The sequence below is a fragment of the Bos indicus x Bos taurus genome, chromosome 25, assembly GCF_003369695.1.
Source record: "Bos indicus x Bos taurus breed Angus x Brahman F1 hybrid chromosome 25, Bos_hybrid_MaternalHap_v2.0, whole genome shotgun sequence".
Taxonomy (NCBI): domain Eukaryota; kingdom Metazoa; phylum Chordata; class Mammalia; order Artiodactyla; family Bovidae; genus Bos; species Bos indicus x Bos taurus.
In genome coordinates, this window is record NC_040100.1 from 1,787,340 (window position 1) to 1,814,338 (window position 26,999).

At 66.1% G+C, this 26,999-nt stretch overlaps 1 protein-coding gene across 2 annotated transcripts; it reads right to left on the bottom strand.

Annotated features, from left to right (window-relative positions):
• On the bottom strand, positions 1-25,298 carry TTYH3 (tweety family member 3). Of its 2 annotated transcripts, XM_027526483.1 has the most exons (15): positions 25,030-25,256; positions 11,302-11,471; positions 11,024-11,135; positions 10,663-10,883; positions 10,271-10,366; positions 10,042-10,114; positions 9,682-9,757; positions 8,626-8,681; positions 7,897-7,989; positions 7,153-7,245; positions 6,245-6,381; positions 5,623-5,796; positions 5,111-5,186; positions 4,359-4,459; positions 2,865-2,955 (listed from the first exon to the last, which is right to left on the bottom strand). In XM_027526483.1, the coding sequence occupies exons 1-14, from the start codon at positions 25,150-25,152 to the stop codon at positions 4,391-4,393; spliced, it is 1,569 nt and encodes a 522-aa protein (XP_027382284.1). In that variant the 5' UTR covers positions 25,153-25,256; the 3' UTR covers positions 2,865-2,955; positions 4,359-4,390. The 2 variants fall into 2 exon arrangements, with proteins under 2 accessions (XP_027382283.1, XP_027382284.1); XM_027526482.1 differs by lacking the exon at positions 4,359-4,459 and having other exon boundaries at positions 1-2,955; positions 25,030-25,298.
• Positions 25,299-26,999: the final 1,701 nt, after the last annotated feature.

Below are 26,999 nucleotides of genomic sequence, written 5' to 3' on the forward strand. Positions count from 1 at the left end.
TGTTTTTTAAAATTTGTTTATTTTAAAACATGAAACCCAAGCTGAATAGAAACCACAGAAATTACATTGACGAGTTTTAGTATTTGCCAAGAAAAATAAAACCCCCAGCGAAATAAAAATCAAACCCCAAACCATTTTACAAAAAAAAAAAAAGCTTAAAAAAAAAACCACACACACACCCAGAAACACAGCGACAGCACATACAGCCATGGCCCTATGGAAGTTTGGAGAATGCCAAGCGGTTCAGGCCTCGATCCCCGCTCAGAATGCTAAATCGATCTTGGGTGGTGGGGGCAGGGACCGTGGAGGGGGAGTCTTAACAAAATAACTTGGAGAGATATATGTAACAAGTATAAAGTGGTGTGGCACACAACCATTATGGTTTAAAAAAAAAATCCCGCACAAGAGGCCCCGGCCCCTGCTCGTCCCCCTTTTGGGACCATCACCCACGCACCCGCTCCCCGGCTGGGCAGGGGTCCTGGGACGGGGAGGGATTGGCGCTTGGACTGGGATTGCATAGTGAGATGGGGTGGACATGGAGGGGACATCCGATCAGGCCAGGGGACCTGGGGACCGGGAACGTGCGCCTGCCCGCGGAGCCCCATCGAGGAGGGACCGGCCTGGAAGCCCTCCTACCCGCGGAGCCCCCGGGGCCCTCGCCTTCTCATCCACGCGGTCGGGGACCACCGCCCGAGAAGCAGCAGGGCCTGCGGCGGGGCGAGGACCGCAGGTGCGGGATGTGGAGGCCCTGGGCCCGGACTGGTTAGAAGGGCCTGAAAACAGAGCAAGAAGAAAACCAAGGGCGGGAGGCCCCCCCCGCCTCACCCGCTCAGGACCGAGGCTTGGTCTTGCTGCCCTTTCGACGTCCGCGTATTCCTTTGTGCACCATTGGTGACTGGGAGGAGCTGGGCGGGGACTCGGGCGGGCGGGCACGCGCACGCGCACTCGCAGAGCTACTCCAGCAGGTCCGCCACCGGCTCTCAAGCTTCTACATTCACATTTCGGTGGCCTCGCGGCCTTTGTGCTTCTGAGCCGCCCCCGGGGCAGCACAGTTGGCGCTCCCTCGGGCCGAGGCAGAGGCAGGGAGGCTCCACCTGGGCAGGGGCGCCCAGAGAAAAACTGGGCAGTTGGGCTGTGGCTCTGGCCTGTGGGGGGCCCAGGACAGGGCACTGGAAGCCCCTCGGTGAGGTTTGGCCATGCGCCAGGGCTCAGATGCGCGGCAGGGGGCACCTCTGTTTGCCCACTCACTGCCCCCTCTCCCGGGCAGCCTCTCCCCTGTGGTTAGAGGGCCAGGGGCCACTGCAGTCTAGCCTGGGCCCACCCATCCTTTTGGTCCCAGACACCAGCACACAGAAGAGACCTTGGAGAGAGGGGAGGCGGCTTCTCTGCGGGCCGCCTTAGGGAAGGGGCGCTGCCCTGCCGCTCCAGGGGGAGCCCCCCACAATGTCTGTAAACTGCCGGGCCTCGCGGGCGCCGGCGGCCTGTGCCCCTGAGGGGCGGCCCTGTGGCTCTCTGCTGCCTCTGGAGGGACACAGGCCAGAACCGCACCTGGCCTCTCGGTGGCCAGCTGGCTGGGCGGGGCAGGCATCTCCCCGCCTTGACCTGGGGACGGCCCCACCCTCTGCGGTAGGAAAACACAGCACTGTACACGAAGCCAAAAGCACCTTAGGAAGCCTTGCTCCCACTTCACAGGTAGGAGCCCGAGGCCACAGGGGCCTCGGTCCTACAGCCGAAGGGACATTCATTCCTGAGGACATGGTCCCTCGGGGGCAACACCTGCCCAGGGAGGGGTCTCCAGGCCCTCGGGCTGCCTCTTGGTCTTGACCCCCCCAAGCAGCGCCCCGAGAAGAAATGCCTTCTCCACCCCAAAACCCAGCCAGCTCTTTGGGGCTTCATCTCCGGCCTGGACTTGGCCTCACGCTCGTGGACCGTGGGGTGCCCAGGGCGATCTTTCTCTCGGAGGCTGGAGTGAGGTTAGTGGTTAGTCCAAAGAGGGGCGGCGGGGGCCAAGGGCACCGTCACAGCCGGCTCGGGGGCAGCTCCCAGGCCGGCCTGTCCTGGATGCAAAGGGAACCGGGAAGGGGAGGCAGCCGGCCTGCAGCCCCAACCGCCCTAGAGATGACAGATGTGGTTAGTGCAAAGAGCGAACTGGGCGGAGCTGCCGAGTTTCCGGGGGTGAGGGTGGGGGTGGGTGGCAGGGGGTTTGGCACCAGGAGGGCGGCCGGTACTAGGTCAGCAGCCTGGGCTCGGCAGGCACCTGTCTCCTGCCACCACGGACGGCCAGATGCCACAGGCGGGGGCTGCTGCGGGGAGAGAGCGGTGCGGGGAGGGAAGCAGAGAAGGGGGTACCCCCTGGGAGGCTTCTGGCAACTGAGGCGGAGGAGCCTGGGGTGGGGCGAGAGAAGGAAGGACAGACGCTGCAGGTGTGCAAGGGCGCCGCGGGGGACTCTGCACACGGGAGACAAGCAGGCGGGCGCACACGCCATCGCTCGAGACGCCCGGCACCGAGGGGGGCACCGTGCCCGGCAGCCTGTGGAAGGAGAGGGGGCAGACGCGGCCCAGCTGTGTGGGGGGGCGGGCGCCAGCAGGGCGGAGGCGCGTGGGGGCCCAGGCAGCGCGAGCAGCACCCCCAGGTGTCCAGGCTTGTGACGGAGGAGAGGATGCGGGCCCAGAGCCCCCGCGTTGCCCCAGGAGGCAGGCCAGGTGTCTGTCTCCGCACCCCTACAGGAAGGGAGGGCAGGGTCGAGTGGCGGCAGAAGCCCCCACGGCGGGCCCGGCGTACGCGGGGAGGGTCCGGCAGGTGGCCATGGGTGCAAGCAGGGAGGCTGGCACGGGAAGGAGCGGGGCGATTGGCACGTGGGGCGGGTGGCGGCCGGGCGTCTAGTGCCCACTGCTGCTGGACTCGGGGCGAGGCTGGCTCGTGGCGAGGTACTTGGCTCTCATGCTGGAAGTGTACTGGAGGGAGAGAAGGGGAGGCCGCCGGTCAGCGAGCGCTGGGTGCGGCTGGGCAGGGCCTTACGGGCTGGCGCAGAGGCAGAGCGGACAGCCCCAGGGGATGCGGCTCTGGGGAGCCTGCTGGTCCAGGCACGGTAGGCGTCCGGAGCCCCGTTCCCCAGGCCCAGGAGGAGGACCGGCCCCTCTCCCAGCGAGGGGAGCCCATCAGCTCCCGACCCCCATCTCGGGCATGGAGCTGGAGCGTGGGGGTGCCCCCTGCACCCCACACGCCCAGGACCTGAAGGCCCCATAGCGCAGCTGGGCGGCTGGGAGGAGCATGTCGGCAAAGGCGGGGCCAGGTTGTGTCCAAGGGAGGGTGGGACAGTCCCCAAGGACCCAGATCGCCAGGGTCAGAGTCACTGGAGAGGCGGACCTGCAGCCGCTCTGCCCTGGCCCCCAGGGAAGGAGCCGGAAAGCCACAAAGGCCCCTGGGGCCCGGGTGACACTGCCACCCACTCAGGTGGGAGCCAGACTGTGGGGCCTGGCAGGCCACAGGCACGGACGGAGGCCGCTGGGGGTGGGGACAGCCCACCCATCTTGGCCCTCATGTCCAACCTGAAGTGTGAAGGGCTCTCTTGCTATACACACATATGCACACGTGTGCTCAGAATGAACACATGTGGAAGAGATGTGTGCTCAGAGCAGGCGGTGTACAAAGGGCCACACGCCCATCGTGGGGACAGAAGCCAAGGTGTGTGCCTAGGCTGCCAGCGGGAGGGAGCCGGCCCTGTGGGCACGCATCCCGCAAGCCCCAGGTGCCCACCGTGCGGGCATCAGGATGGACTCTGCCCCTGGGCTCGGGGAGCCCTTCCAGGACTCCTGGTGGGTGGCCACGGAGGCGAGCTGGAGGGGGAAGGAGCAGCGGGCACTGGGAGCCGTGTCATCATTCCAGGGACATGCAGCGGGGGTTGGGGGGCAGCTCAGAGCATGGGAGGAGCCGTGGCGGGCGCCAGCACTGGGCGAGGGTGGCTGTGGCCGTCGGCATGCGTGCTTGTGCACGCGCACGGTGACGCCTCGAGGGCCGGGTCTGCTGCCCCACCTGGGGCTCCAGCGCTCGGCCTCCCAAGCCCAGGCACCCAGCACTGGCGAGCACATGCTCCCAGGCCCGGGGAGACGGTCTCCTCCTCACGGAGGACGGCATGGGCGGCGGCCACCTGCAGCCGGACCAGGCGTGAAGAGGGGCTCTGCAGGAGGCTCGCTGCCCCTGGAGTGAGGGTGACAGCCCAGGGCCAGGGTCACTGAGACCCATGTACCTGCGCTGGCCCTGGGGCCTGCCGGAGCGGGTGGCAGTGAGCAGTGGGCATGAGGTGCAGAGGTGTGGGCGGGCAGGCGGCGCAGGGCGGGGGGCCCAGCTGGGTCAGTACCTGTCACTCTGAGGACACGGCCACCACAGCCTTCAGGCACTGTTCAGGGGCTTAAACTGCCAGCCCGTGTGGCCGCCAGAGTCCAGGGCGGCCAGATAGCGCTAGGAGAGTGCGGGGCAGGAGGAGTGCAGGAGAGAGAGAGAGAGAGGGCAGCCTCAACGCCAGGCGAGGACCAGCCCGGGGCGGGCCGCCGGGAGCCCGCGCAGCCCGGGGCCAGGGCAGGCCCGAGGTCAGTGCCGTGACGCGGGGCCCAGTGGGGCCACTGCACCAGGGGGCGTGTGTGTCTGAAGCCAGATGGCCGTTAGGTTCTCAAGCCTGTTCCTGGAGGCCTGCCACCTCCAGGAAACGCTCCAGGACCCCTGGCCTCGTAAGGGGCTTTCTTTGGCACCAAACCATCCTAACCCCTTTTTCACATCTCATTCCCAAGACCAGAAGCGAAGCTAGAAGAACCCAAGACCAGGCCCATCTGGAAGAACCTGGGGGGAGACCTGGGTCGAGTTCAGGAAGCTGAGAAAGCAGAACAGGGCTCAGGTAGGCGGAGGTGCCCTGGCCTCCTGGAAGAGCTCGCACGCACAGGCCACTGGCCCGCCTGAGGGCCCCGGCTGGGGCTCCCCCTGCAGCCCCGCACCGAAGGCTCCGGGCAGCCAATGGGGCCCATGCCGCCCGGGAAGCCACCGCGGGCATGAAGCGGCGGGGCGGAGCCCCCACCCTGGCCTCGGACCCCCCACTCCAGCTTCTGCCCCGAGACTTACTGAAGGCGGCGGGGACTCGCGCCCAATGAGGGGGGTGTTCTCACAGCGAGGGTTCTGGAAATTGGCATTCTGGCTCCTGAGGTGAGGAGAGGGCCCTGGGTCAGTGCGCTCACCTGGGAACCAGGCAGACCCCATCCCACAGATGGCCCGCTAGTGAGCGCCTGGGGTCCTGAGCCTAACACACAGAGAGGGGCTGCGAGCACACGCACGGCCGCCTCTGCCCGCCCCAGCCCGGCCGGAGCCTCGCCCACCCGCCCCAGCCCACCACGTGTCCAGGCCTGGGGCCCTTGGCCACAGGATCCCACGTGCTGACCACAGACTCTCCGTCTAACAGTGGTCCCTGTGGCCTCCACCCAAGGATGTGGCAGCAGCAAGCACTCAGCCCGGGAGCCCTGCCCCGTGTGCAGGACCGTCTCTGCCCTGGCTCCGCCCCTCGCCCAGGCACCCCAGGGCAGCGGCCCCACCCTGAGCTGCCTACCCAGTGCCCGCCGCGCTGCGCGCGCCCGACTCACATGTACTCGGTGACCGGGGCGTTGCTGACGGTGTGGGCCGCGGCTGGGATGCTGGCCTCGCTGCCGTAGCTGCTCCCGCAGCTGTACAGGCTGGGCATGTGGACACGATAGAGACTGTCGTGCGCCTGCCGCGGCCCTGGGGCGGCCTCCTCCTCCCCGTCCTCGTCGGGGCCTCTGCAGGGAGGGACACCGGCGCAGGATCAGGCCTGATGCTGAAGCGGGGCCACAGGCCAGAGGCCCCCTCTGGGGCAGACGTGCCTACTTGCAGTCCTGGGTCCGCGGGGCTGAAGGCTCCCGGGACACGGGGGTGCTGCCTGCCTACTAAAAGGCGGGGCCGGGGCTGTCCGGGGGGCACAGGGGCCGGTGCCCGTGGACAGCCCCAGTCTGCAGGACGGGGCTCAGGCAGGGACCCTGCCCCCGCCGGCTGCTCACTCACCCGTCTCCCAGGCTGGGGGCCCTTCTAGGCCGGGCGTGAAGAGGGAGTGCCCACCTCAGACCCATCGGCCTAGTGGTGGCTGCATAGCCCCGGGAGCGTCAAGGGGCGGGGACTGCACCTTGGGGAGTCGCGGAGGCGCGGCCCCTGGCGCCGTGCGGCCCCCCAGGCGGGCCCAGGAGTACTCACCTCTTTTGCTGCCAGGTGTGCGGGACGCTGCAGACGACGGAGCTGAACATGAGGGCCGTGACAAAGGAGAAGAGGGCCAGGTAGATGAGGCCCTCGACGCCGTCGTAGCAGAAGCCAGTGAGGGCCTGCACGTAGTCCTGGGGCCGGGCGGGGGAGAGAGAGCGGGAGACGCACAGGGTGAGATGGAGCGCGTGGGCCTGAACCATGCCAGACCCAAGGCAGGCAGAGGCCCCGTGACCCGCCCCGCCCCCGCTGCCCCCTCCAGCCCCTCCCCCAGCCGCTCCCCCTCCTCCGCCCCTCCCCCAGCCGCTCCCCCTCCTCCCACCCCTCCCCCAGCCGCTCCCCCTCCTCCCACCCCTCCCCAGCCGCTCCCCCTCCTCCCACCCCTCCCAACCGCTCCCCCTCCTCACCTAGCTGCTCCCTCTCCTCCCCCAGCTGCCCCCTCCTCCCGCCCCTCCCCAGCCGCTCCCCCTCCTCCCCAGCTGCCCCCTCCTCCTGTCCCTCCCCTAGCCACCCCCTCCTCATGCCCCTCCCCCAGCCACTCCCTCTCCTCCCCTAGCTGCTCCCCCTTCTCCCGCCCCGCCCCTAGCTGCTCCCCCTCCTCCCCCAGCTGCCCCCTCCTCCCGCCCCTCCCCCAGCCGCTCCCCCTCCTCCCCAGCTGCCCCCCTCCTCCTGTCCCTCCCCTAGCCACCCCCTCCTCATGCCCCTCCCCCAGCCACTCCCTCTCCTCCCCTAGCTGCTCCCCCTTCTCCCGCCCCTCCCCTAGCTGCTCCCCCTCCTCCCCAGCTGCTCCCCTCCTCCCACCCCTCCCCCAGCTGCCCCCCTCCTCCTGCCCCTCCCCTAGCTGCTCCCTCTCCTCTCCCAGCTGCTCCCCACACGGCCCAAAGACAGCTCTGGGAGGCTCTCACCAGGTGCAGGCTGCGGCAGTCCACCAGGGCAGTGAGATGCTGCAGATTCACCTCTGTGCCGTTCAGCACCTCCTGAACACGAAGCAGGGGGTCCTGGGGGGTGGGCACCACGAGAGGTCAGCACAGCGCTCAGGAAAGGGTGGCGAGCCAGCCAAGGCGTCCCTCCACCCCTCACCTGCCAGCAAGAACCCCTCCTTGACTGCCCCCCAGCCTTGGCACAGGCCCTGAGGACCCTGTGCTTTGAGAAAAGCTTTGAGGGCTTTGAGAAAAGGTGACCCCCCAAATCTGTGCCCTGGCCTTGGGGGGAGGCTGAAGGCGTGAGGACAGGGGGGAGCGTGGGGCCCACAGCGCCTGTGCACACGCCACCGCTGCGGGCCTGCACTGTAACGGGAGCAACAGCAAATACGCATGCGTCTCCCGACACGGACCTTAAGACTGTTTTAAGGAACAGTTTAAGACAATGAAAATTTTCACAGTATCTTAAAGGACAAAACATTATCCAGAATACTCTGAGCAGTATGACCCTGGTGCTATAGTGTGTGTGTGTGTGTGTGTGTGTGTGTGTGTGAGCATCACTAAACCTACCCAAGTCCTTGGGGGCATGAAGGGAAGGATGGAAGGAGGGGAGGACCAGATCCCCGGCAGGGTCCCCCAGGAAGCACCTGAGCAGTGACTGCACCTGCCTTCCTCTCAAGGTGACGGGAGGGAGCTCGCCGGCTCCAGAGCTGGCCCCCAGCCCCTCACCTTGGTGGCAGGATGCTCCCACGAGACAGTCTTCAGGAGCTCAGCCACCACGTCCTGCATCTCCACCAGCGCCTTGTGGCTGCCCGACAGCTTCTGCTCCACAGAGAGGCTGCTGAGTCCCGTGCGGGTGGGGCGGCCCGTCTTCCTCCCCGAGGTTCCCAACCCCCCACGGGGCAGGCTGGCTCCAGTGCCAGCAGCTCCCGCAGCCCAGGGCCGTCCAGCCCGTGGGGCCCCGAGCTCCTGAGGTGGGACGGCTGTGCCCAGCAGTCTGCTCTGTGGGACACCTTTCCTCAGCCCCCAGGATGAGCACACAGAGACAATACAGACCAAGGAAAGTACAGCATCTTTAAAGTAGATACGCAGTCCAGAGGACCCAGAGGGCCACACGGGGACGTGGGGTGACGGGCAGTGGGCTATGTGGTTTCCCTTCAAATCCACATCGGCCCAGACAGTGACTCCACACGGTGGGCACAGGACCCCTCTGCCATGGGACACTCCCAGGCTCCTGCTTTGCCCGGGAGGCATCCGGCTCTGTCGTAAAGGGCAGCCCAGGAGATGCAAGGTGCCCAGGGACTTGGAGGCATTAAGCAGGCCACCCTGAAAGGCTTGTCCCCACCAGAGTGGGGACCCCAGGGGCCCTGACGAGGTGGGGGGCCTCGCGGTCGGTGGGCGTCTGGGAGTGGGGGCCAGGGCACCAGATGCTCTGCAGAGGCAGGGCTGAGCTCTCACCTGCTGGAAGGGGTTGGCGGCGTGAGGTGAGCAGGCCAGGTAGTACTGCAAGATGTCTGCGGAGAGAGGTGAAGGCGGCCCAGTGACTCCGGCTGTCTGCATGCGCTGTGTGTGTCTACATGCCCATCTGTGTACACGTGTGTGTGTGTCCACGTCTGAGTGTATGCTGAATGTACGTGTGCTTGCTTGTCTCTTTCCGTGCATGCGTGTATCCGTACGCATGTGCCTGTGTGTGCATGTCCGAGTGTAGGTATACCTATACTCAGATGCTCCTGTCTGTACACACAGATGTCTACGTGTGCACGACTGTATACGTGTGTTGCACGTACTTGTGCACGTGTCCATGTCTGTGTGAGCGTGCAGCTGTGAGAGGGAAGTGGTCTCCAGGGAGCCTGGGGCCAGGGCCCAGACCCTTCTGCCCTGAGCCGTATTCCTGCAACGGGCACAGTTCCCTTGGAGGGCTGCCTCATCCCTCCCCTCCCTGGGAGCAGCAGACAGGCCATGGTGGGAGGTGGGGGGCAAGGAGTCAGAGGTCAGCTGGGCAGGCATCTGCTCACAGACCAGTTGGGCAGAACAGTTCTTAGGCCAGAATGTCACCCCAAAGAGGGTGCAGGGGGCCTGCCTGCTCATCCCCATTAAAACAGGTGTCCATCGTGTCCAACACTCAAAGACGGGGATTCACGCACAATTCTGATTTTGCAAACCTAGGGGTGCTGAGCCCAGCCAGAGCTGAAGAAAATCTGTACCCCAACCACTTAACCCTGGCCCCGCCCCACGCTGTGCCCTCTGGCCCCTCTGGGGGGCTTTCTGGGGCCCAGCGCTGGGCGGGCACTGGGAGCGAGGCCTGGCACAGCCCAGGGCAGCCTCTCCATGCCGCATCTGTACTTGGCCCTGAGGTCTGGGCTCCCATGGAGCTCATGTTGGAAAACAGAAGCGAGCACGCGCTTGGCGTGAGCCGCCTGTCCAGGGAGCCGGCACGTGGCCTGACCAGACGGCCTGTGGCTCGCGGGCAGGAGCGGGCACTTGCGAGTGGTTGGGACTCGACCGCAGACTCACCCCCGCTCAGCACGGAGTGCTCCTCCACCATCCGGGTCACGTAGGTGTCGGGGTCCACACAGAAGTCACTGGAGCCCTGGGGTGGGGGCAGGCAAAGAGGATGGGATACCAAGCTGGGCCCCTGAGCCCTCAGCTCTCAGGGATGGAGCCTGGCCCCCCAGCATCTGCGTGTGGCTCAGGAAGGTGGTGCGGCTCTTTGGGGCTGGGGGTGGGGACTGACTCGCTGTGTGCGTGTGACCGATCCCCTGCCTCTCAGGATCCCGGTGTCCCGCGGAAGAGAGCAGGGAGGTGAATGTGGCATCCCCACCCCATCCCCATGCTCCGCCAGCAGACAGGCACCCCCGCCCCTCCGTCACCTACCACAGACACAGCCAGCTCCAGGCCCAGGGCACCCCAGCTGATGATCAGGGCCAGTACCCCCAGCAGGCAGACCCTTGGGGCAGAGAGAGTCGGTTGGCACTCTCCAGGCTGGGGTGAGGGCTGCGCCCAACACCAGGCTGGACCCGAAGACGAGGGAGGGCGGGTCAGGGCTGACCTGGGGGATGGGTGCCACAGCTGCCTCAGCCCCCGCCTCAGGGCCCTGACTCACCCTACCAGGATCCCCTTGGAGCTGCGGATGAGGCCGACCAGCACCAGCAGGCAGATGGCCACGTCAAGCAGCAGCAGGCCCAGGTAGCCCAGCCACCTGCAGGGACACAGCACGCCTGGGCTGGGCACGGGGCCAGTCCCAGGGTAGGAGCAGGGGGTGCTGGGCAGAGCTGGGCAACAGCCTGGGGCCCAGAGGAGCGTCCACGGGCAGTTCTGGGTATGGAGATTGGCCTCTGACCTTGTAACAGACGTCCCCATGGGGGACTCCTGCCGGTGACCACCAGTGGCCCCAGCCCCTCCCCCAACAGGACCTCAGGCACTGGGAGCTGGAAGCCGACCGGCCCAGAGAGAGGATCGGACACCAGCGGGGGCAGGCAGGAGAGGGGGACGCACCTATACCAGTCGTAGAGATCCACCTGCTCAGCCAGCGCCTCCAGCGACACGGCTGGGTTCCTCCAGAAAGGGATGGCCGCCGTGTAGCCCAACAGTGTCTGCAGCAGGCCCTGCAGCCGCTGGACCGCCCGCAGGGGCTCTGGCCGCGTGGCCAGCTGCCGCTCCAGGCTCTGCAGGCTGGGCTCTGCCGTGCGGTTCAGGGCGGCTGCGGTGTCCCACACCTGCTCCAGGTTGGAGGAGACAATGAGCCGGGGCTCCCGCACTCTCCGGCACACGCCCACGTCTTGGTCTCACACACATGCACATCCACGGGTGTAGGAGCAGGAAGAGGCCACCCCCACCGACCCATGCGGCCACTCACGCGGTCCTGGACCCCTGCCACCGTACGGTTGGCGTGGCGGAGCGAGTAGGTGGCCCGATGGATGCCGTCACTGGTCTCCCCGTTGCCATAGAACCCCACGGCGATACCGGCGCTGGGACAGGATGGGGCCGCGTGAGGTCGCGGGCCTGGGGTCTCCCCACGGGACTCGGCCTGCCCGGCCCCTTCCAGCCTGGCCCCGCCCATGCCACGCCCCGACAGCCCCGCCCCTTCCAGTCGGACCACGCCCCCGATGGCCCCGCTGCGCCCCGCGCGCTCACCTGCAGACCAGCGTGGCGATGATGACGCACCAGGCGGTGCAGCAGCAGTCTGCGTCCAGGTGCTCCTCGCTCTTGCGCCGCCGGCAGCACAGCCAGAAGGAGTAGAAGAGCAGGAAGATGAGGTCCAGGGCGAGGCAGGCCAGCGCAGCGGCCCCCAGCAGCAGCAGCGCCTGAGAGTGGTGGGGAAGCAGTGTTGGAGCAGGGGGTCCCAGGCTGACTCTGCACCCAACCCCAGGAGCGGCCAATCCCACCGGTGTCCCTGGCCCAGGGGCCACAGGTCCCCAGCACCTGAGTGATGTGCCTGTGCTCATCCTGACCTGGGACCCCAGACTCAACGTCTTTGTTCCTAGACATCTGGGCACGGTCGAAGCCCCACTTGCAGGGGTCAGGTGGGCAAGACCATGGGATCACCTCTCCTAACCCCTCCCAGGCCTTCTCTGGACACCCCTTGGCTGCCCTTGCTGCAGAGACAACCAGCCGTCAGGGGGACCTGGAAACACCTTTCTCATCTCTTAATTCTCAGCGGTGTGGCAGAAAGCCTGGGCAGCCATTGTGGGGTGGAATGCCCCAGGCCCACCCACCCCTGCAAGGCCCCCTTGAGACCAGAAGCTCAGCCACTGAGGCACTAGGACTGCTGGATCACAGCCCTGGTGCGCAGGGACTGTCTCCCGGGAGATGGTTGCCAGGCAACAGATGGAGGATGGCACTCCCTACCCTCCCAGGAGCCAGCTGGCCCCAAAGGCCTCCTGCCCGGCCCAGCACCCCGGCTGACCCTCACACCCCAGGGCAGGGCTCTCCCCTGCACCCCCGGCCGTGGTCCCTGAGGGCTGCTGTGCTGTTTGGGGGCCTCTGTCCTCCCTATGAAGTACAGAATGGGCACCTTCTTGGGAGAGGCCAGGGCACCAGTGAGACTGCAGCATAGGTGGGTGGGCCTGACAGGACCTGACCACCTGCTCACTGGCTGGGCGGCGCAGGAAGCAGCCTGTGTGCTGGCTCCAGAGGGGCCGCCACTCATCACGGTCCTGGGGGCTCACGTTAGAGGGACTCTGAGGCCAGGCGGGTAAGTTGTGTTCAAGATCACACGGGGACACCAGCCAGGCCACAGCAGGGAGCCTCTGGTGGCCATCAGGGGCCTGCCAGAGAGACAGGTGCCAGTCACGGGGGTGAGTGCTCATCTTAAGGTGCCTAGCATCGGCTGCAACCCCCACCCCGCCCAACGCTGCCCACAGCAAACTAAAGGGTGCTTGGAAAAGCAGTCTTGTGGGTGGGCTCTGCCCGCGCATGCACAAGCTGGGCACCAGGCACAGGGGCCGCGGATCCTGCAGGCCCCCTCCTCACCGGTCAGATGGGTCACTGCCTCCATCCTGCCTGCAGGCTCCTCCCCTAAATCCTCAACCAGAACCCGCCGGCAGTGAGCTCCCGACCCCACGCCCTGCCTGCCTCAGCTCCCAGGATTCTGCAGGCCCCGATGACCAGCCCCAACTCAGCCCTGCGTTGGCAGCAGCCACCACCCCCTCCTCCCCCAGCAGGAGGATACCCTCTGGTCCCCAGCAGTCCTCTGGCCAGCTTTCTGCTCCACCGACCTCGTACCTCCTCCTCTCCTGCCTGACCCCACCCCACCCCCAATAAGCACATCTACACACGTCCTCTCGAGGAAATCCTTCCGGGGGTGAGGAAGCCAGGGATCAGGGGTGCAGGGCAAGGGGCGCCCAAGCTGGGGCCCTGAGACCACCCAGCCTGGCAGCGAGCGAAGCCAGTGTCTACAGGGTCATCAGGACTCATCAAAGAGCTCGCAGGCCTCGACCACAGCTCAGGCGGAGCCAGCACCACCCACTCCTGTCTGTCCTGTGATAAGCGTGACTGGCCAAGCAAGACCCCAGCACCTGGGACGAGCCTGGGGTGGGGCTAGGGTGAGGGGGCACCGCTCCTGTGGGAAACGTGGTAGGTGCCAGGGCCTGGCGGGCCACCAGCAGACACAGCCTCTGTCTGCGGGGCTGCCACGCTGGTGGAGGAAGCAGGCGCCGAGGCCTGCAGGGTGTGAGCCGGGGACTATGGAAAACCCAGGAAGCAGGCCCAGCGGGAGCAGCAGCGCAGGTCAGCGTGGACGCAGCCCAGTCCAGCGGGCCAGGGAAGCACGCTCCGGGCAGAGGCCGCCACAGCTGACCGCCCAGAGGGCACTGTGCCAGGCCGGGCGCTCAGGAAGCGCTCCGGGATCTCCTAGGCTTTGATTTGTCTTTTTTATTGTTGTTACTGGTTTTCTTTTTTTCCTTTTTTTGGTTTTCCTTTTTAAACCACGAACCGTACTACCTTTATAATTACAACACAAACCCAGAAACGTGTTAGTAGCTCTTTTCAGCCAGGCGTGGGAGGCGCCTGGCCCGCACCCAGCTCCGCCGCGTGAGTCCCAGCGCGCCTCCCTCCCGCAGGCCCGCTTCCCCTCCTGGGGACCGACATGCCCGCGCCCTCCCTGGCTGCCACGTGATCGCGGGAGCCGGGCGGTGTGCGCTGGAGCTGCAGTGCCCCAGGAGCAGAGGTCAAGGGGAGGGACGCCCTGGGAGTCGCCACCAGGAGGCCGAGGACCGCCTGCTGCTGGACAGGGTGGAGTGGGGGGCGGGGGAGCTCCTGCCCAGGCCAGTGAGCGGCTGGGCCCGAGGGGCCCCGAGTATTGGGGTCAGACGCTGCTCCGCCTGGTACCAGGAGCTGACCTAGTCAGTGCCCCTATGCCACAGTTACCCTGTGAGTAACACAGAGGCAGGGCAGCACCGAGGAGGGCGTGAGCTCACAGGTGTAAAGGCTGAGAGCAGCGCCTCCATCGGGGAGCCCCCCGGGGTGCCGCTCCCACGCCAACGCCGCCCGGGAGGCTGGGTCCCCACTGCCAGAGAGGAGTCCAGGCCGCTCACGGACAAGATGAGTGTGTGCCTGCTCACGCCCACACACGCACGTTTATGCCCGTCCATGGCCACACAGGTGCACACGCTCCCTCGTGCCCACACACGCACACTCACACCCACACACGTGCACGTGAAGGCGTTGTCCTGAGCCCCAGCAGCGGCGGGCGCAGCAGCCTGCACTGGAAGCTCTGTGAGCGTGGACGGGCCTGGATGCTTGTCACAGGCACAGCTGCCTGCCGTGGGCCCTGCAAGCCACAGCCCTGGGGGAACAGCCGCTTCCCGCCCCCGCCCAGCCCCACGTCACAGAGCGGAGCCCACCTCCAGCGCCAGGAAGGCCTGGTCTGGGCCGTGAGAGTGAGCGCCTGTCCTGGGGCTCAGAGAGGGACAGCTGGGGAGGAGGCTGACTTCCAGAGGCTTCCCTGGGGACAGCAGAGACCCCGGGGGCCAAAGTCTCCCCCTCAGCCCAACGCAAGGAAGCCGACCCCTGCCCTCCTGTCCGTCTGCCCAGCTCCAGAAGGCCCTTCCTGGGTGAGGGCGCTCCACCACTTCTGCGCTGGGTCTGTCTGCCCACAGCCCCCTCCCCCCCGCCCCCGCTGGGTGCTGGAACGGCCTCGCTAAGCTCATCAGCCTGGCTGGGGCGTTGCTCCGTCTGGGCCTGAGGCCTGGCCTCCAGTGGACACTCAGAAACACGAGGCCCCTGCCCCCGACCCGAAGCTCGGACAGGCCAGTTTCCCCTTGGATGGGGCTCACCTTAAACCATGACCCCCCCCCGCCAGGCTGCTGGTGGGGCCCCCTGTGCGGCCCCAGCAGGTAGGCTGCGGGGGCCGAGGCCAGGACAGCCCCCCTCAGTCCCCTCAAGGAGGTGACAGCATCCTCCAGTTGACACGGGGTGGGGCCGGCCCTCGGGGCTCAGGGTCCCAGGCCCCTGACTCAAACAAGCCGGGCCCACGTGGGTACAAGGGCCAGGGCAGGGCGGGGGCGCCTGGCCCCGGGCAGCAGCCTCCTCCAGCCCAGGGTCCCAGCTTGCCCTCTGCCCTCATCCTGAGGCCAGATTCCCAGAGAACAGCCTTCCGCTGGCACTCCCGCGGGTGCCCCTCCCCTCCAAACCGCTCAGGGTCCCGGCTGAATGGGAAATGTTTGGTCAGCATCTGGGCTCTGACCAAATGGAATTTTCCATCTGTGATGGAAGTGACGTCAGCACGCGGCCAGGCACTAGGGATCCTGTCCTGACCGCGGGCCACAGGGCTGGTGTCAGCGCCTGGAGCGTCGCAGGCTCGCTGCGAGGCCTCGGCTGGACACACATGCTCCCACTCCTCCAGGCCCTGCAGCTGCCGTTTCTCAGCCCTGGACCACCTGGCCCCTCCCAAGGCCCTGCAGCCCCTACCATGGGGCGTGTCCACCAAGGAGGCCTGGGCCTGGCCCTGTGTCCACATGTCCCACGGGCTGGGGGCCCCCAAGCCCCCACGCGCTCTGGAGACGCCCGACGAACCGGTGCTTGGGGTCTGAACTCACTCCGTCCAGGGCAGGCCCAGGCCCATGTCTGAGGCCTACTGGGCGAACCAATGAGGCCTCCACCTCCAACAAGTCCTCCCAGCGCAGCAAGGGGAGCAGGGCCAGGGGCCGCAGGGAGCGGTGGGCTGTGTGTGCAGGTGGGTGGTCCCAGCAGGGTGCAGGGAGCCCCAGCTCAGCCTCAGGCCGGCTGGCTGCAAGTGGGGGGACCCCGGCCAGGCCTGTGAGGGGAGGGCCACGCAGTGCCACCAGATGTTAATAACAGAAGCCCCTGGCATGGCGCTCAGCTCCACTGCAGACGGAGAGCACGAGGCTGCGGGCCTGTCCCGTCCACTGCCTGCCGCTGGCCTGCTCCTTCGGCACAGCCTGGACACAGGCTCACAGCGTCGGCCCAGCTGCACTGAGGTGCCCCAAGCCAGCAGGCTGGGAGGGCCGGCGCGCCACCCTGGGGCAGCCCTTCTGTGTGTCACCACACAAGGCAGGTCCAGCTGGGCGTCCTGGTAGCACGTGGCCTGGAGGCCTGCGAGGGGGCGCGCCCCACGCGGTGAGCTCGGCGGAACCGCGGACAAACTGCCGGCGAAACACCCGGTCCTCCCACCACACAGCCACTGTGCCACCCGGCAGCTGACCCTGAGAGCTGGCCGGCCCGCTCAGCCCTCTGCAAGCCGCCACGGCCCGCAGCCAGGCTGGGAGACCCTCCCGGGCATTCTGATGGGAAGTGGGGGCCTGCAGCGCCCCGCCTGCAGGCCCTGAGGCTGCATCCCTGTCACCCTGCCATCCCAGCTCCTGCCCCTTGGCCAGCCTCCTAGGGGAGACAGTGAGCACCCCGGGGCGGGCACGGCAAGGGAGACTTGCAGCCAGCATCCAGGGGAGACCGGGTGGGCTCTGGACGTCCTCCAGGTCACGTGGCTAGTGGGCGGGATAGGATCTCAGCCTGGGAGTATGACTGCAGCCTGAGGCCTCACTGCTGCTGGGTCAGGGTCTCTCCCTGGGCTGGAGCCCCCGAGAAGGCCACAGCCAGCCGGCCTGCCCCCCACCACGCGGGCCCTGCCCCCCCTCATGCCAACACTCTCTGGGAGGTAACATGACCAGGTGGTAAAGGGCAAGGCTCCCAAGAGGAGGCAAGTCCAAATTCCACCAGGGGCCTGTGAGCTCACGTGTCCACGCGCTGGCCACACCTGCCTCCCTGGGGCAGGGAGGCTGGACTCAGCACACACTGGGCCCTCGGCCCAGAGCTGGTCCCCAGAAACTAGCACACAAGTGTCCAGCACCGGGCCTTGGCCCTGGGGGCATGGGACCCCCAGACACAGCTTCTGCTGGGCTGGGCAGGCATCTGCCCAGATCTCCGCAGTGCAGAAGGGCTGAGGCTGTGGGAGCCAGACAGAGCAGGGGAGGGGCACAGAGGCTTCAGGGGGCGTCCCCTCAACCACCATCGTGGGGGTGGCGGGTGCCAGCAGGGCATGGTGAGGCGTGAGCACTCCCAGGAAGGGACAGTGAGTGAGAGCCAACCAAGGTCCAAGCTGCAAACCCGCACCCAGGAGGGACCCTGGCAGCTGTGACCAGGCAGGGGATCCCCAACAGCGGAGCGAGGGCTCTGTGGGACGAGGTCGGGGCATGCGGGCGGAGTGGGGGGAGCCAAGGGACTCTCCAACGCCTCCGGGGTCATCCTCCCTGGCCCTGGGACTGCCAAAGGCCCTTCTCCAGAGCAAGAGGCCAGGTAAGGGCGTCCAGGAGGCTGGCCGGACCCCACACCCAGGCGCCATCTGGGAACCCATAGAAGTCCTGGCTGGAGCCCTGGCCTGGGGAGGAAGGGGACGGGGTCTCCTGCTGGGAAGGCCCCAGGCCACCTGGCACTGCCCACTCCCCCAGGGTCTGGGCCTGAGTGCCCTGGCAGCCCAGCTGTACCCATGGCCTTGTGGGTCCCCAGACCACCTGGGGCAGAGGTGGCCCATCTTCTAGCCCAGGGGCCTGGGGCCAGTAGGACCCCCAGGGCCCCTCGCACTGACATAACGGAGGCAGGCCCGGAGCCAGCCCAGGCCTCCTGGGGAAAGTTCTGGAAAAGGCCCCCCTCACCTCCTGGGCCGGGCTGGGTGGGAGCTGAGCTGCCTGTGCGGCAACCCCACCCCCAGCACACTCACTGTGGCTCCCACACGCTGGCCAGAAATTAAAAACAGATTTTCCACCAAACCAGGCTTGGGTTTCACAAATTCCAGGATGGTGAGCTCGTGGCCGTGCCGGGAGCGCGGGAGGGGCCCAGATTTCGGCCGAGCCCCCCGACCCGGTCTGAGGTCCAGGCTGCCAGCGGCACCTCCCCTCCTCACTCACTGCACGGCCCGCGCCTGGGGACCGGCAGTGAAGAGGTCCAGCAGCGAGGGGCTTGGGCTGAAGCCGCGGAGAGACGCCCAGCCCAGGACCCCTCCTGCGCCCCCCAGGCCTGGGGCCACGTGCAGGGAGGCCGAGACCCCGCCCTCGCCCCGCCCGCTCGCGGAGGCGACACCGAAGAACCTGGCGGCGCTGCTGCCCTCGGAACCGCGAGTGCGTCTATTTCCGTCCCGGCGCCCTAACGCGTCTCCCGACCCAGAGACTCCGCGCTCTCCGCCAGCCGGCCTGCGGGCGCCGGCCTCAGACGCGGTCAGGAGCTGCCAGACGGGCGGGCGCACCAGCGGGGCCAGACCGGAGCCCTCGCGGCCCTGGGCGCCCCGCCCCACCCCGGGCCCGCGTCAGCCCCTAGGGGTGCCCGCGGTGGTCAGGACCCAGGTCAGGGTGAGCGCAGCCAGAGCAGGGGAGCCTGAGGGTGGCACCGCGGCTGGCACTCAGAGGCAGACAGAAGGGGTCACGCGGGCTTTGGGCAGCCTGGCCTCACCCTGCGCTCTCAGCCCACACGGGACATACCCAGCCACAAGGGGGGCCCTGCAGAAAAAACCAAGCCCCGTGACGCATCTGCCCTCCGGAGCCCACCAGCCCCAGTGAGGGGACCCAGGAAGGGCTGGGGCACATGGGTGGGCATGCAGAGCCCAGGCCTGGAGTAGGGAGGGTGCGATGGGGCGGGGGTGGGGGGTCATAAGGCCCCACCCGGCCCATCTGCTCCCTCAGGCCTGGCCCAGGGGGTCACTCCACCCTCCCCTTGCCCTGTTCCCTGAGGCACACCTCACATCGGGCACCTGCCCAGCTCTGGGCAAGGACTAGAGCGGCCTCATGGGCAGCCGGCACCAGACGTAGGCCGGGTCCTGCCTCGGACTCTGGGCTGGAGGCCTGGGGGCCCGCTGCAGCCTTCGCAGCTGTGTCCACAGCACGAGGGACACGCGCTGCCTCGGCAGACGTCCACTGCCTGGGCCCTCAGGAGTCCTGCTGGGCAGGCCGCAGACGCAGTTCTGGGGGGCGTGTGCCATCCCCGTCTGCAGCAGGGACCCCGGGGCAGGCCAGGGCCCTCGGTTCGGGGGTGTCCTCCAGCAGTGAGGGGCTCCCCGCGCTGGGCACCGGTGCCTGGGGTGCGTCATCTGAGCCTCGCGTGCGGAGCAGGAGCCCTACTGCACCCCCCAGCACCCAGGGAAGCCCCTGAGGGCCATGGGTGCGTCCCCGCGCAGCACAGGGCTGGGGCGGGCTCCCTGCAAACCCGGGAGACGGCATGAGCGCAGCTGGGCTCTTCCAGGGTCCTGCTGTTCCCACCCCGCCCTTGGTCACATGCCCCCAATCCCTCGGGGGCCACATGGGGTGCTTTCCACATCTGTCACCCAGTCCCTGGATGCAGATTCGGTTCCTCTTCCCCAGCCAAGGGCTCGGCAGAGCTCCTGTGGCCAGTGGGGGTCTGGTCCCATCCGCTCCTGAGTCCTCCTGAACTGGAGTCAGTGGAGGGAGCCAGGGAGCCACCCAAAGAGCCTGGGACCCACACACAGGGCTGTGTCTGCAGGCAGGGGAGTGCCAGGCTGGAGCCGGAGGCTGCCTGTGGATTCCTGCTTCTGATGCTGGCTGGCCAGAGGCCTCAGTTTCGCTTCTGCAGGGGTAATGGGGTCCACCCCCAGGGAGGCCGTGTGGCTTCCCAGAAACATGCTTACGACACAGCCCGAGCCTCTCAGGGTCACGGACACCTGGCCAGAGTCTGATCCAGCGCCCCTGGTCAGAGTCAAGACAGCTGCCCGCCCTCCCTCCACGTCCCCGAGGCCAAGCAGCACAGTGCTGGGGACAGAACCAGGAGCCCCGAAAAGCCCCAAGATGGGGCCCAGCAGTGCAGACCCTAACCCTGACCCGCACAACACCAGGCCCCTCAGCAGGCGCAGATCTGGGCAGAGGCAGCCGCCCCTCCCAGCACCGTGACCCTGGCCAAGAGGCACACAGCCAGAGTCGGTTTCACCTGGCAGGGGCTTCCCGACCCCACCCCCCATGCATGGGCCCTGCACCCCCAAAGCCCGGCGCACAGATGCTGTCCACACAGGGGGTACTCAGCTTCCACACCCCCCTTGGCGCTATTCCTTTGGGGATGTTTCCAGCACTTGCAGCCTCAGAATCCTGACCTGAGAGGTCATGGCATGCTGGGCAAGCTAAGAACCCAGGACCAAGGATGCGGTCCCCAGGCTCGATGTTTAAAAGCAGGTGACAACTTCTAGTCTCAGGCGGCACCCTCCCCGGGTTTAAGGCAGGGACAGACTCCAGCTGTAGGGACTTCTCCCTGTCTCCATGCTCTTTCCTACTCTCCAAATATTCCACGAAGGTGTCTCGGTTTCATAAACTAGAAGAGAGGCGAGAGACGCAGGTTGTAACCAAAGCAAATTTCCTTCTGAATGTGGGGACGATGCAGAGAGGGCCAGCCTCGCCCGCGGGCACATGCAGACCCAGCCTGAGTCAGGAATGAAACCAAGGTGCTGTAGTCTATTTGAGGAGACCACCAGCCCCAGTGGGGCCCCCAAGTGGCCCTCCAGGCTGGGCTCACCCCCCACCCCCCACTACCCTGGGCACAGAGAACTCCCAGCTCAGGGGCAGCACTTTCAGACCCAAGGGACTCCCTGGGCCGAGGCCCAGGCTTCTCTCTGCTTCCAGGCCTTTGCGTGTGCCTAGAACACTCCTCCCCAAGGTCTCAGCCATCTCAGGCTTATCTTCAGGGTCTCAACAGGAACATCCAGGCACTCAGGGCTTTAATAGATAAACGGGCCCCACACACTGGGCTGGCCTGGAAGGTGAGCTGGTGTGCCCACTGCATACCACACTCCAGGTGAGTCCTCACCCTCTGGGTATTCCAGGAGAGGGAGCTCCTCCTACAGGAAGCCTTCCCTGACTGCCGGGCTTCTGCGGGCCTAGTCGACCTGATCACAGCCCCACCACACCAGGCTGCAGGCTTCTCTAGCTCACAGGTTCGAGCCTCTCCTGAACTAGCAGAGGCAGTGAGCGAGAATGAGAGGGACAGAGGGCAGAGAGTGGGTTTGAACTCTACCTCAGGACACAGCGGGTGTGAGAGGCTTGGGAGAGAGGGGTTGGGAAGGGCTGGTATAAGTTAAGGGGGCAGTTCCCCCCAACTGGAACCAGAAAGAAAGAAGAAAGTGAAGTCGCTCAGTCGTGTCCGACTCTGCAACCCCATGGACTGTAGCCTCCCAGGCTCCTCCATCCATGGGATTCTCTAGGCAAGAGTACTGGAGTAGGTTGCCATTTCCTTCTCCAGGGGATCTTCCCAACCCAGGGACTGCAGAGTCTCCCACATTGTAGGCAGACACTTTACCATCTGAGCCACCAAGGAGAGCCCAGAGAGATGGTTAAAGCCACCCAAGTGGGTCCACCTTCACACAGGTGGGAAGCTACAGAGCTGGGGCCCAGGCCTGGCACCCCCAGCCAGGCACCCCCACTTTAGTCTGCAGAGAAGGCAGGCTCTGAGACCAGCCCTACCCCCGCCCCCGCCTGCAGCCCTGGCCTTCACTGTGGACTCCAGATCGGCCTCAGGCCACTCCAGGTCACGGGCTGTGCAACCACCAGGAGGCCTCCTCCCTCCTCCGGGTGGAGTCCTCCCCCTGCATCCCACCAGCAGCTGCCCCCGGGGTTTGGGGAGTCCTGGCACCCTGGCAATAGCCCAGCCCCTGGGGAGTCAGACCAGCAGCCAGGCAGGCGGAGGCTGTGGGGTGGAGCAGCACAGAGCAGACCCCAGAGTCCCTTCCGCCCACTCCCAGCGCCTGCCAGCCCACCCGTCCCAACAGTCCCCAGAGAACCCACCTTCCTGCAGTCTGTCCACTCAGCAAACATCATGAGCCCCTAGGAGGCAGATGGACGGGCCACAGAGTCCCTCCTCTCCGGGATGGAGGCCTTGGGAACATGGGAGCCCAAGACCCTCAGTCCCCAAAGTAACTGCAAGATTTTAGGGTGCAAAATCCGATCTGATTCTGGCTCCTCGAGGGGCAGGAACAAGAGGCCTGAGGCAGGATTCTGGTCTACCGCCCACTTACCACTCACAAGAGCTGACTCATCAGAAAAGACCCTGATGCTGGGAAAGGCTGAGGGCAGGGGGAGAAGGGGCAGAGGATGAGATGGTTGGATGGCATCACTGACTCACTGGACATGAGTGTGAGCAAACTCCGGGAGATGGGGAAGGACGGGGAAGCCTGGCATGCTGCAGTCCATGGGGTCACAAAGAGTCGGACACGGCTGAGCGACTGGACAACAACCCACTCGGTGTGTGATTCTGGGCCAATCTCCTCTTTAAGCCTCAGTTTGCTAATCTGCACAATGGAAACAGTTATGCTCACCTTCCAGGCTTGTATGAGAAAAGGCTAATGAGAGCCCCAGTGAGCACCCCCACACAGGGTTTGGCCCTGGGGTTTCCAGTGGGTTTCACCGGGCTCCTGGCAGTGGAAACAGCAGAGCACAAAGGCTGGTCTCCCCAGGCCACACCACCCCCGCTCCTGCCTCAGGCCCCACCCTCCCCCTGGATGGCCTCAGAAGCAGAGGCCCCTCTCTGCACAGCAAGAAGAGGACACCAGGCCCCTGTAGCCCAGGTGGGCACCAGGCACAGACGGGCCCCCAGGCTAAGTGGGGCACCCCAAGTCAGGAGGACAAGGGGTTCCCCGTCTGCCAGCGGGACAAGGGCAGCTGTCCCCGCACAGCTACGAGTGCTCCACCAGGGGAGGCAGGGGGAGGCCCCAGGCGCGGCCCTCGCCAGACCATTGCCCACCTGCCCAGGAGGGGAGCTCCGTGGGCAGCACAGCCGGCACAGAGTGGGAGCGTGGGGCCCTCACATCCCTCCCAACCCTGCAAAGGAGGCGCCCCTGCCCAGATCTCAGGATGGCATGGGAGGGCAGGGGCAGGCCGCACGCCCAGGCCCAGCTCGCTCCACAGCCCCGAGCCGGCGGTGGAGGTGGCGGGGGATGGAGACAGGCTGGTTTCCACACCGTGAATTATTCAGTGGTTAATTCTGCTCCTCGCAGAGGAGGCGGGAGAGAGAGTGAGTCAGAGCCCTCCCACAGCAGGGCAGGAACAGCGCTCTCGGAGGAGGCCGGGGCACCAGCCGTGGTCCTCTCAGGGGCAAAGGGCCCTGCAGGAGGCCAGGCTCAGTGGGGGTCGGGGGGCCCGGCCACCACATGAACGCCTCCACTGGCCAGAGGCATCGGCCTCTTGCTCACTTCCCACTGCAGGTCCAGGCAACTCAGGGGGCACCCTTAGGAGGGATGGCGGCCAGGTCAGCCGGGGTTGACAGCGTGTGCAGGTGGCAGCCCACGGGCCAGCGGGAAGGCTGTGTGGCTCACAGACACCCCAGTGCCCCTGGAGCTTCAGGACTGACGACCGGCAGAGAACTTCCTAAAGTAGGTGGCAGCAGAGCCTCGGGGACAGGTGTGGCAAAGTCACCCCAGGGGAAGCTCTGGGGGTGTGCAGGAGCAGTCACCCCACCCTGGTCAGCCCCACCGGGCTGGCCTTCTACAACACGGGCGTCCAGTTTTGTAAGAATCCTGCTGCCTTGGACATGCCTAGGCCAATCCCTCGCCCCCTTTCTAATCTGCTTAGAAACAGATCAGCAGGGCTGGGGAGCCAAGCACCGGGTAAGCGCTGTGTGTGGGGCGGCAGGCTCCCTGCAGAGCTGGGGTGCTTCCGGTTCTCCTCCTCTGGGCAAGGGAGGCTGTGAAGACAGAGCTCTGAACAGGGGTGACTCGAGCCTCGGATGCTGGACGCCTGGGCCGTCTTGCGAGCAAAGCCGCTCCCCCTACTCACCCTAGGGCTCTGCATTCATCACCAAAGAGGAACTCAGACATGCTCTGGGTGACCAGGAACCCCAGTCACTGGGCCTGTGGAATCCGGATCCCCAGGCAGGAAGGAAGTGTCCACAGCCTGGTGCCCTGGCCCGCACTCAATGGCACTGGCATAGTGGTGGGGGTGGCAGTGGGGCTTGGCACGACCCCAGACCTAGGGCTCCACTGGTAGAGCCTGGTTCCTCAGGGAGAGGGCTGCAAAGGGTCTGTGCCCACCCCCACCCCACAAGCTCTGCCCAGACTCAGCCCCTTTCCAGCCTCCCAGCCTGAGGCCCATCTTTTGTCCCTGTGGCCAGGCCTCCCTCCGTCCCTCCCTCAGGGCTACAGGCAGTTGGATCTCCGGGCAGGCACTGTGTGTACACTCCATAGCTTGGTCCAGGCAGGGGGTCATTACCAGCCAGGGAGGACTGGCATCCACGCAGACCACTCACCCACTGAAATCTTGGCAGTGAGTGGCATTTCCCGGCTGGGGCTGAGGGGGCCAGGACTCCCCTCCTGGCTGCACCACTGCTCTCAAGCATGGACGTGGTTTCAGAGCCCTGGGTCCTCTGGGTCAGGGGCTCTGCGGGCAACACCCACCGACTGCCCCTGCTCAGGGGCCTGGGCAGACACACTGACAGCAGGCAGAGGGGTCTCCATGGAGGGGAGGGAGGCGGCTCCTCCTACCCCAGCAAGGAAGGAGGGTCTTAGCGACTCCAGAGGAGAAGGCTAGAATCGGGAGGAGGGCTGTGGACCCTCCATGCGGGCTGGGGGGGGGTCCCCTTAGATTCTACAGCAGGGGAACCCCGTGACCAGGAGGAGACTCTCCAGAAGAACCGGGTGCTGTGCCCCACAAGGAGGTGTGGGCCATAATCCTGGATGCGGGGTCGGGGGGAGCCTTTAGACCCTAAAGGAGGAGGGGACCATGACACTCGGGGGGAAGAGGGCCCAAGGTTCGCGGAGGAGGAGGGGGCCGTGACCGCCGGTAGGTGACAGGAAGACTTTAGACCTTGCAGAAAGCGAGGGCCGTGACCCTGGGAAGGGGGATCGTGACCCGCGGGGAGGGGGGCCGGGATCCTCGGAATGGAGGGGCGGTGACCCGGGACCGGACCCGCGACCCAGGGAGCCCGCGTCACCTGCTGGTAGTCGCTGTCCTCGGGCCGGAACTGGCTGCTGGTGGCCTCCCAGTGCAGGTCGAAGTGGGGCAGCCGGTGCAGAAGGCTCACCCACCAGGGCGCCGTGTAGCTGACCCCGGCCATGGCGGGCCGGCCGCGGGGGCGCGCGGCCGTCGCGGGGCTCCCTGGCTGGCCTGGGGAACGGCGATCAGGGGCCCGCCGACCCCGGCCTGGCCGCCCGCATCGCCCGCGCGCTCCTGGGCCCGGCCCGGCCCGGCTCGGCCCGGCTCGGCCCGGCTCGGCTGCGCTCGGCTCCGCTCGGCCGCCCGCGCCCGCCGCCTCTTTGTTCGCCGCCGCGGCCGCCGCCGCCGCCGCCTCCGCGCGCCCCCGCCCACCGCCCGCCCGGGCCCGCCCCCGCACCGCCATTGGCCCGTCGCCCGCCGGCCACGCCTCCCGCTAGCCCCACTGCGCGCCCCGCCCCCGGGCTGCCATTGGCGGTCTGGGCAAGGCCCCGCCCACTAGGGCCTCCCTTCCGACCGGCCGCAGGGCCCCGGACGGGGAAGGCGGTCTGTTCACGCCATCCCGCGCCGCGGGTCCTCCGTCTGTTGCACGTGGAGCGGCGCCTCTCCCGGGCGCGCGCCCGTTGGTGGGACCAGTGCACGTTCACACGCCGGCTGCAACGCCAGGCAGGGGGCCCAGGGGCCTGTCTTCGTGGTTTGGTGACCTGCAGCCGAGTGATCTTGGGCAAGTCACTTAACCTCTTTGTCCATCAGTGTCTGTAAATAGGGAATACGATAACTGTAAAAGGCTCAGAGCATCAGAGTGCGATCCAGTGGGAGTAAGTGGCCGCGTGAGGGGAGCGGCTAAATTCAGTCCCTACTGGGCCTGCCTTTGGGGACAGTTGGGTCTTTTGTCAAGACCTAGAAGAAAGACCGTGCCCTATCCTGGTATTCTTGAGCCTGGAGATTCAGGCAGCTGCCAGAAAGGGCTGAGCATGGACTTTGAAGCCACACACACGGCCACACTTCCCAGAGGACGTCGTCATGTCTGTTACTGAGACAGGGACCTCCTAACAGACAGGCTGGAAGCGCGGCAGTGCCAGGCCCTGCACACCCCTCTCTGTGTACCCCGGGGGCAACAGGTGCTTCCTCTTGGCTCTGGCTTGTCACCACCTTGGGGCACCACTTCTGGACCTGCTGTGTTCTGAGAAACAGGTTTCCACACCCAGGACTCTGCTGTCTGTTATGCTTGGGCTCAGCCGACTCTGCAGCTGGGCTGGGTTGTTGCAGGCAAGGACAGTTCTGGGCGGTGGCTTCCCAAGGGGCCTGTCTGTCTGTTCACCTGACCGCCCTGACTTGCCCGCTTTCCTGTGATAAGTCTGGGGAGCCCCAGTGGGACTCCTGCAACGCTATGGCTTCTGCTCTCCGGTAATTCACGGACGCCACCCAACTGGGGAATAACAGCTGGTCAGAAAGAAGGTCACATTCTCCATTATCAAAGAGTCTGATTCTAGTTCCTGTTATAAGCAGCGGGTCACATGTTCACATAACCCTGGCTCCACTGTGATTCCCAAGCCCCCAGACCATCCTAGCAGGCCTACCAGGGTCCCCATGTGGAGGCATAGGTCCCTGAGTTCCTTTCTTTTTTTAAACATATATTTATTTATTTGGTTGCACTGGGTTTTAGTTGCATGCGGACTCTTAGGTGGAGCACGTGGGATCTAGTTCTCTGACCAGGAGTGGAACCCAGGCCCCTTCATTGGGAGCATGGAGTCTTAGCCACTGGACCATGAGGAAGTACCCTCTCACACACACACTGAGTTCTTTTCTACCTTCTAAGAAACATCACAAAATTATGCATTTTTCTCTGGTAGTGTCAGAAAACCAGACCCAAACGTTGTATAAATGATAACTTGGGTGTGTGGGGTTGAATCCTGTCCCCACAAAAGATACATCTAAATCCCAACTCTCGGTGGCTGTGACTGAAATCTT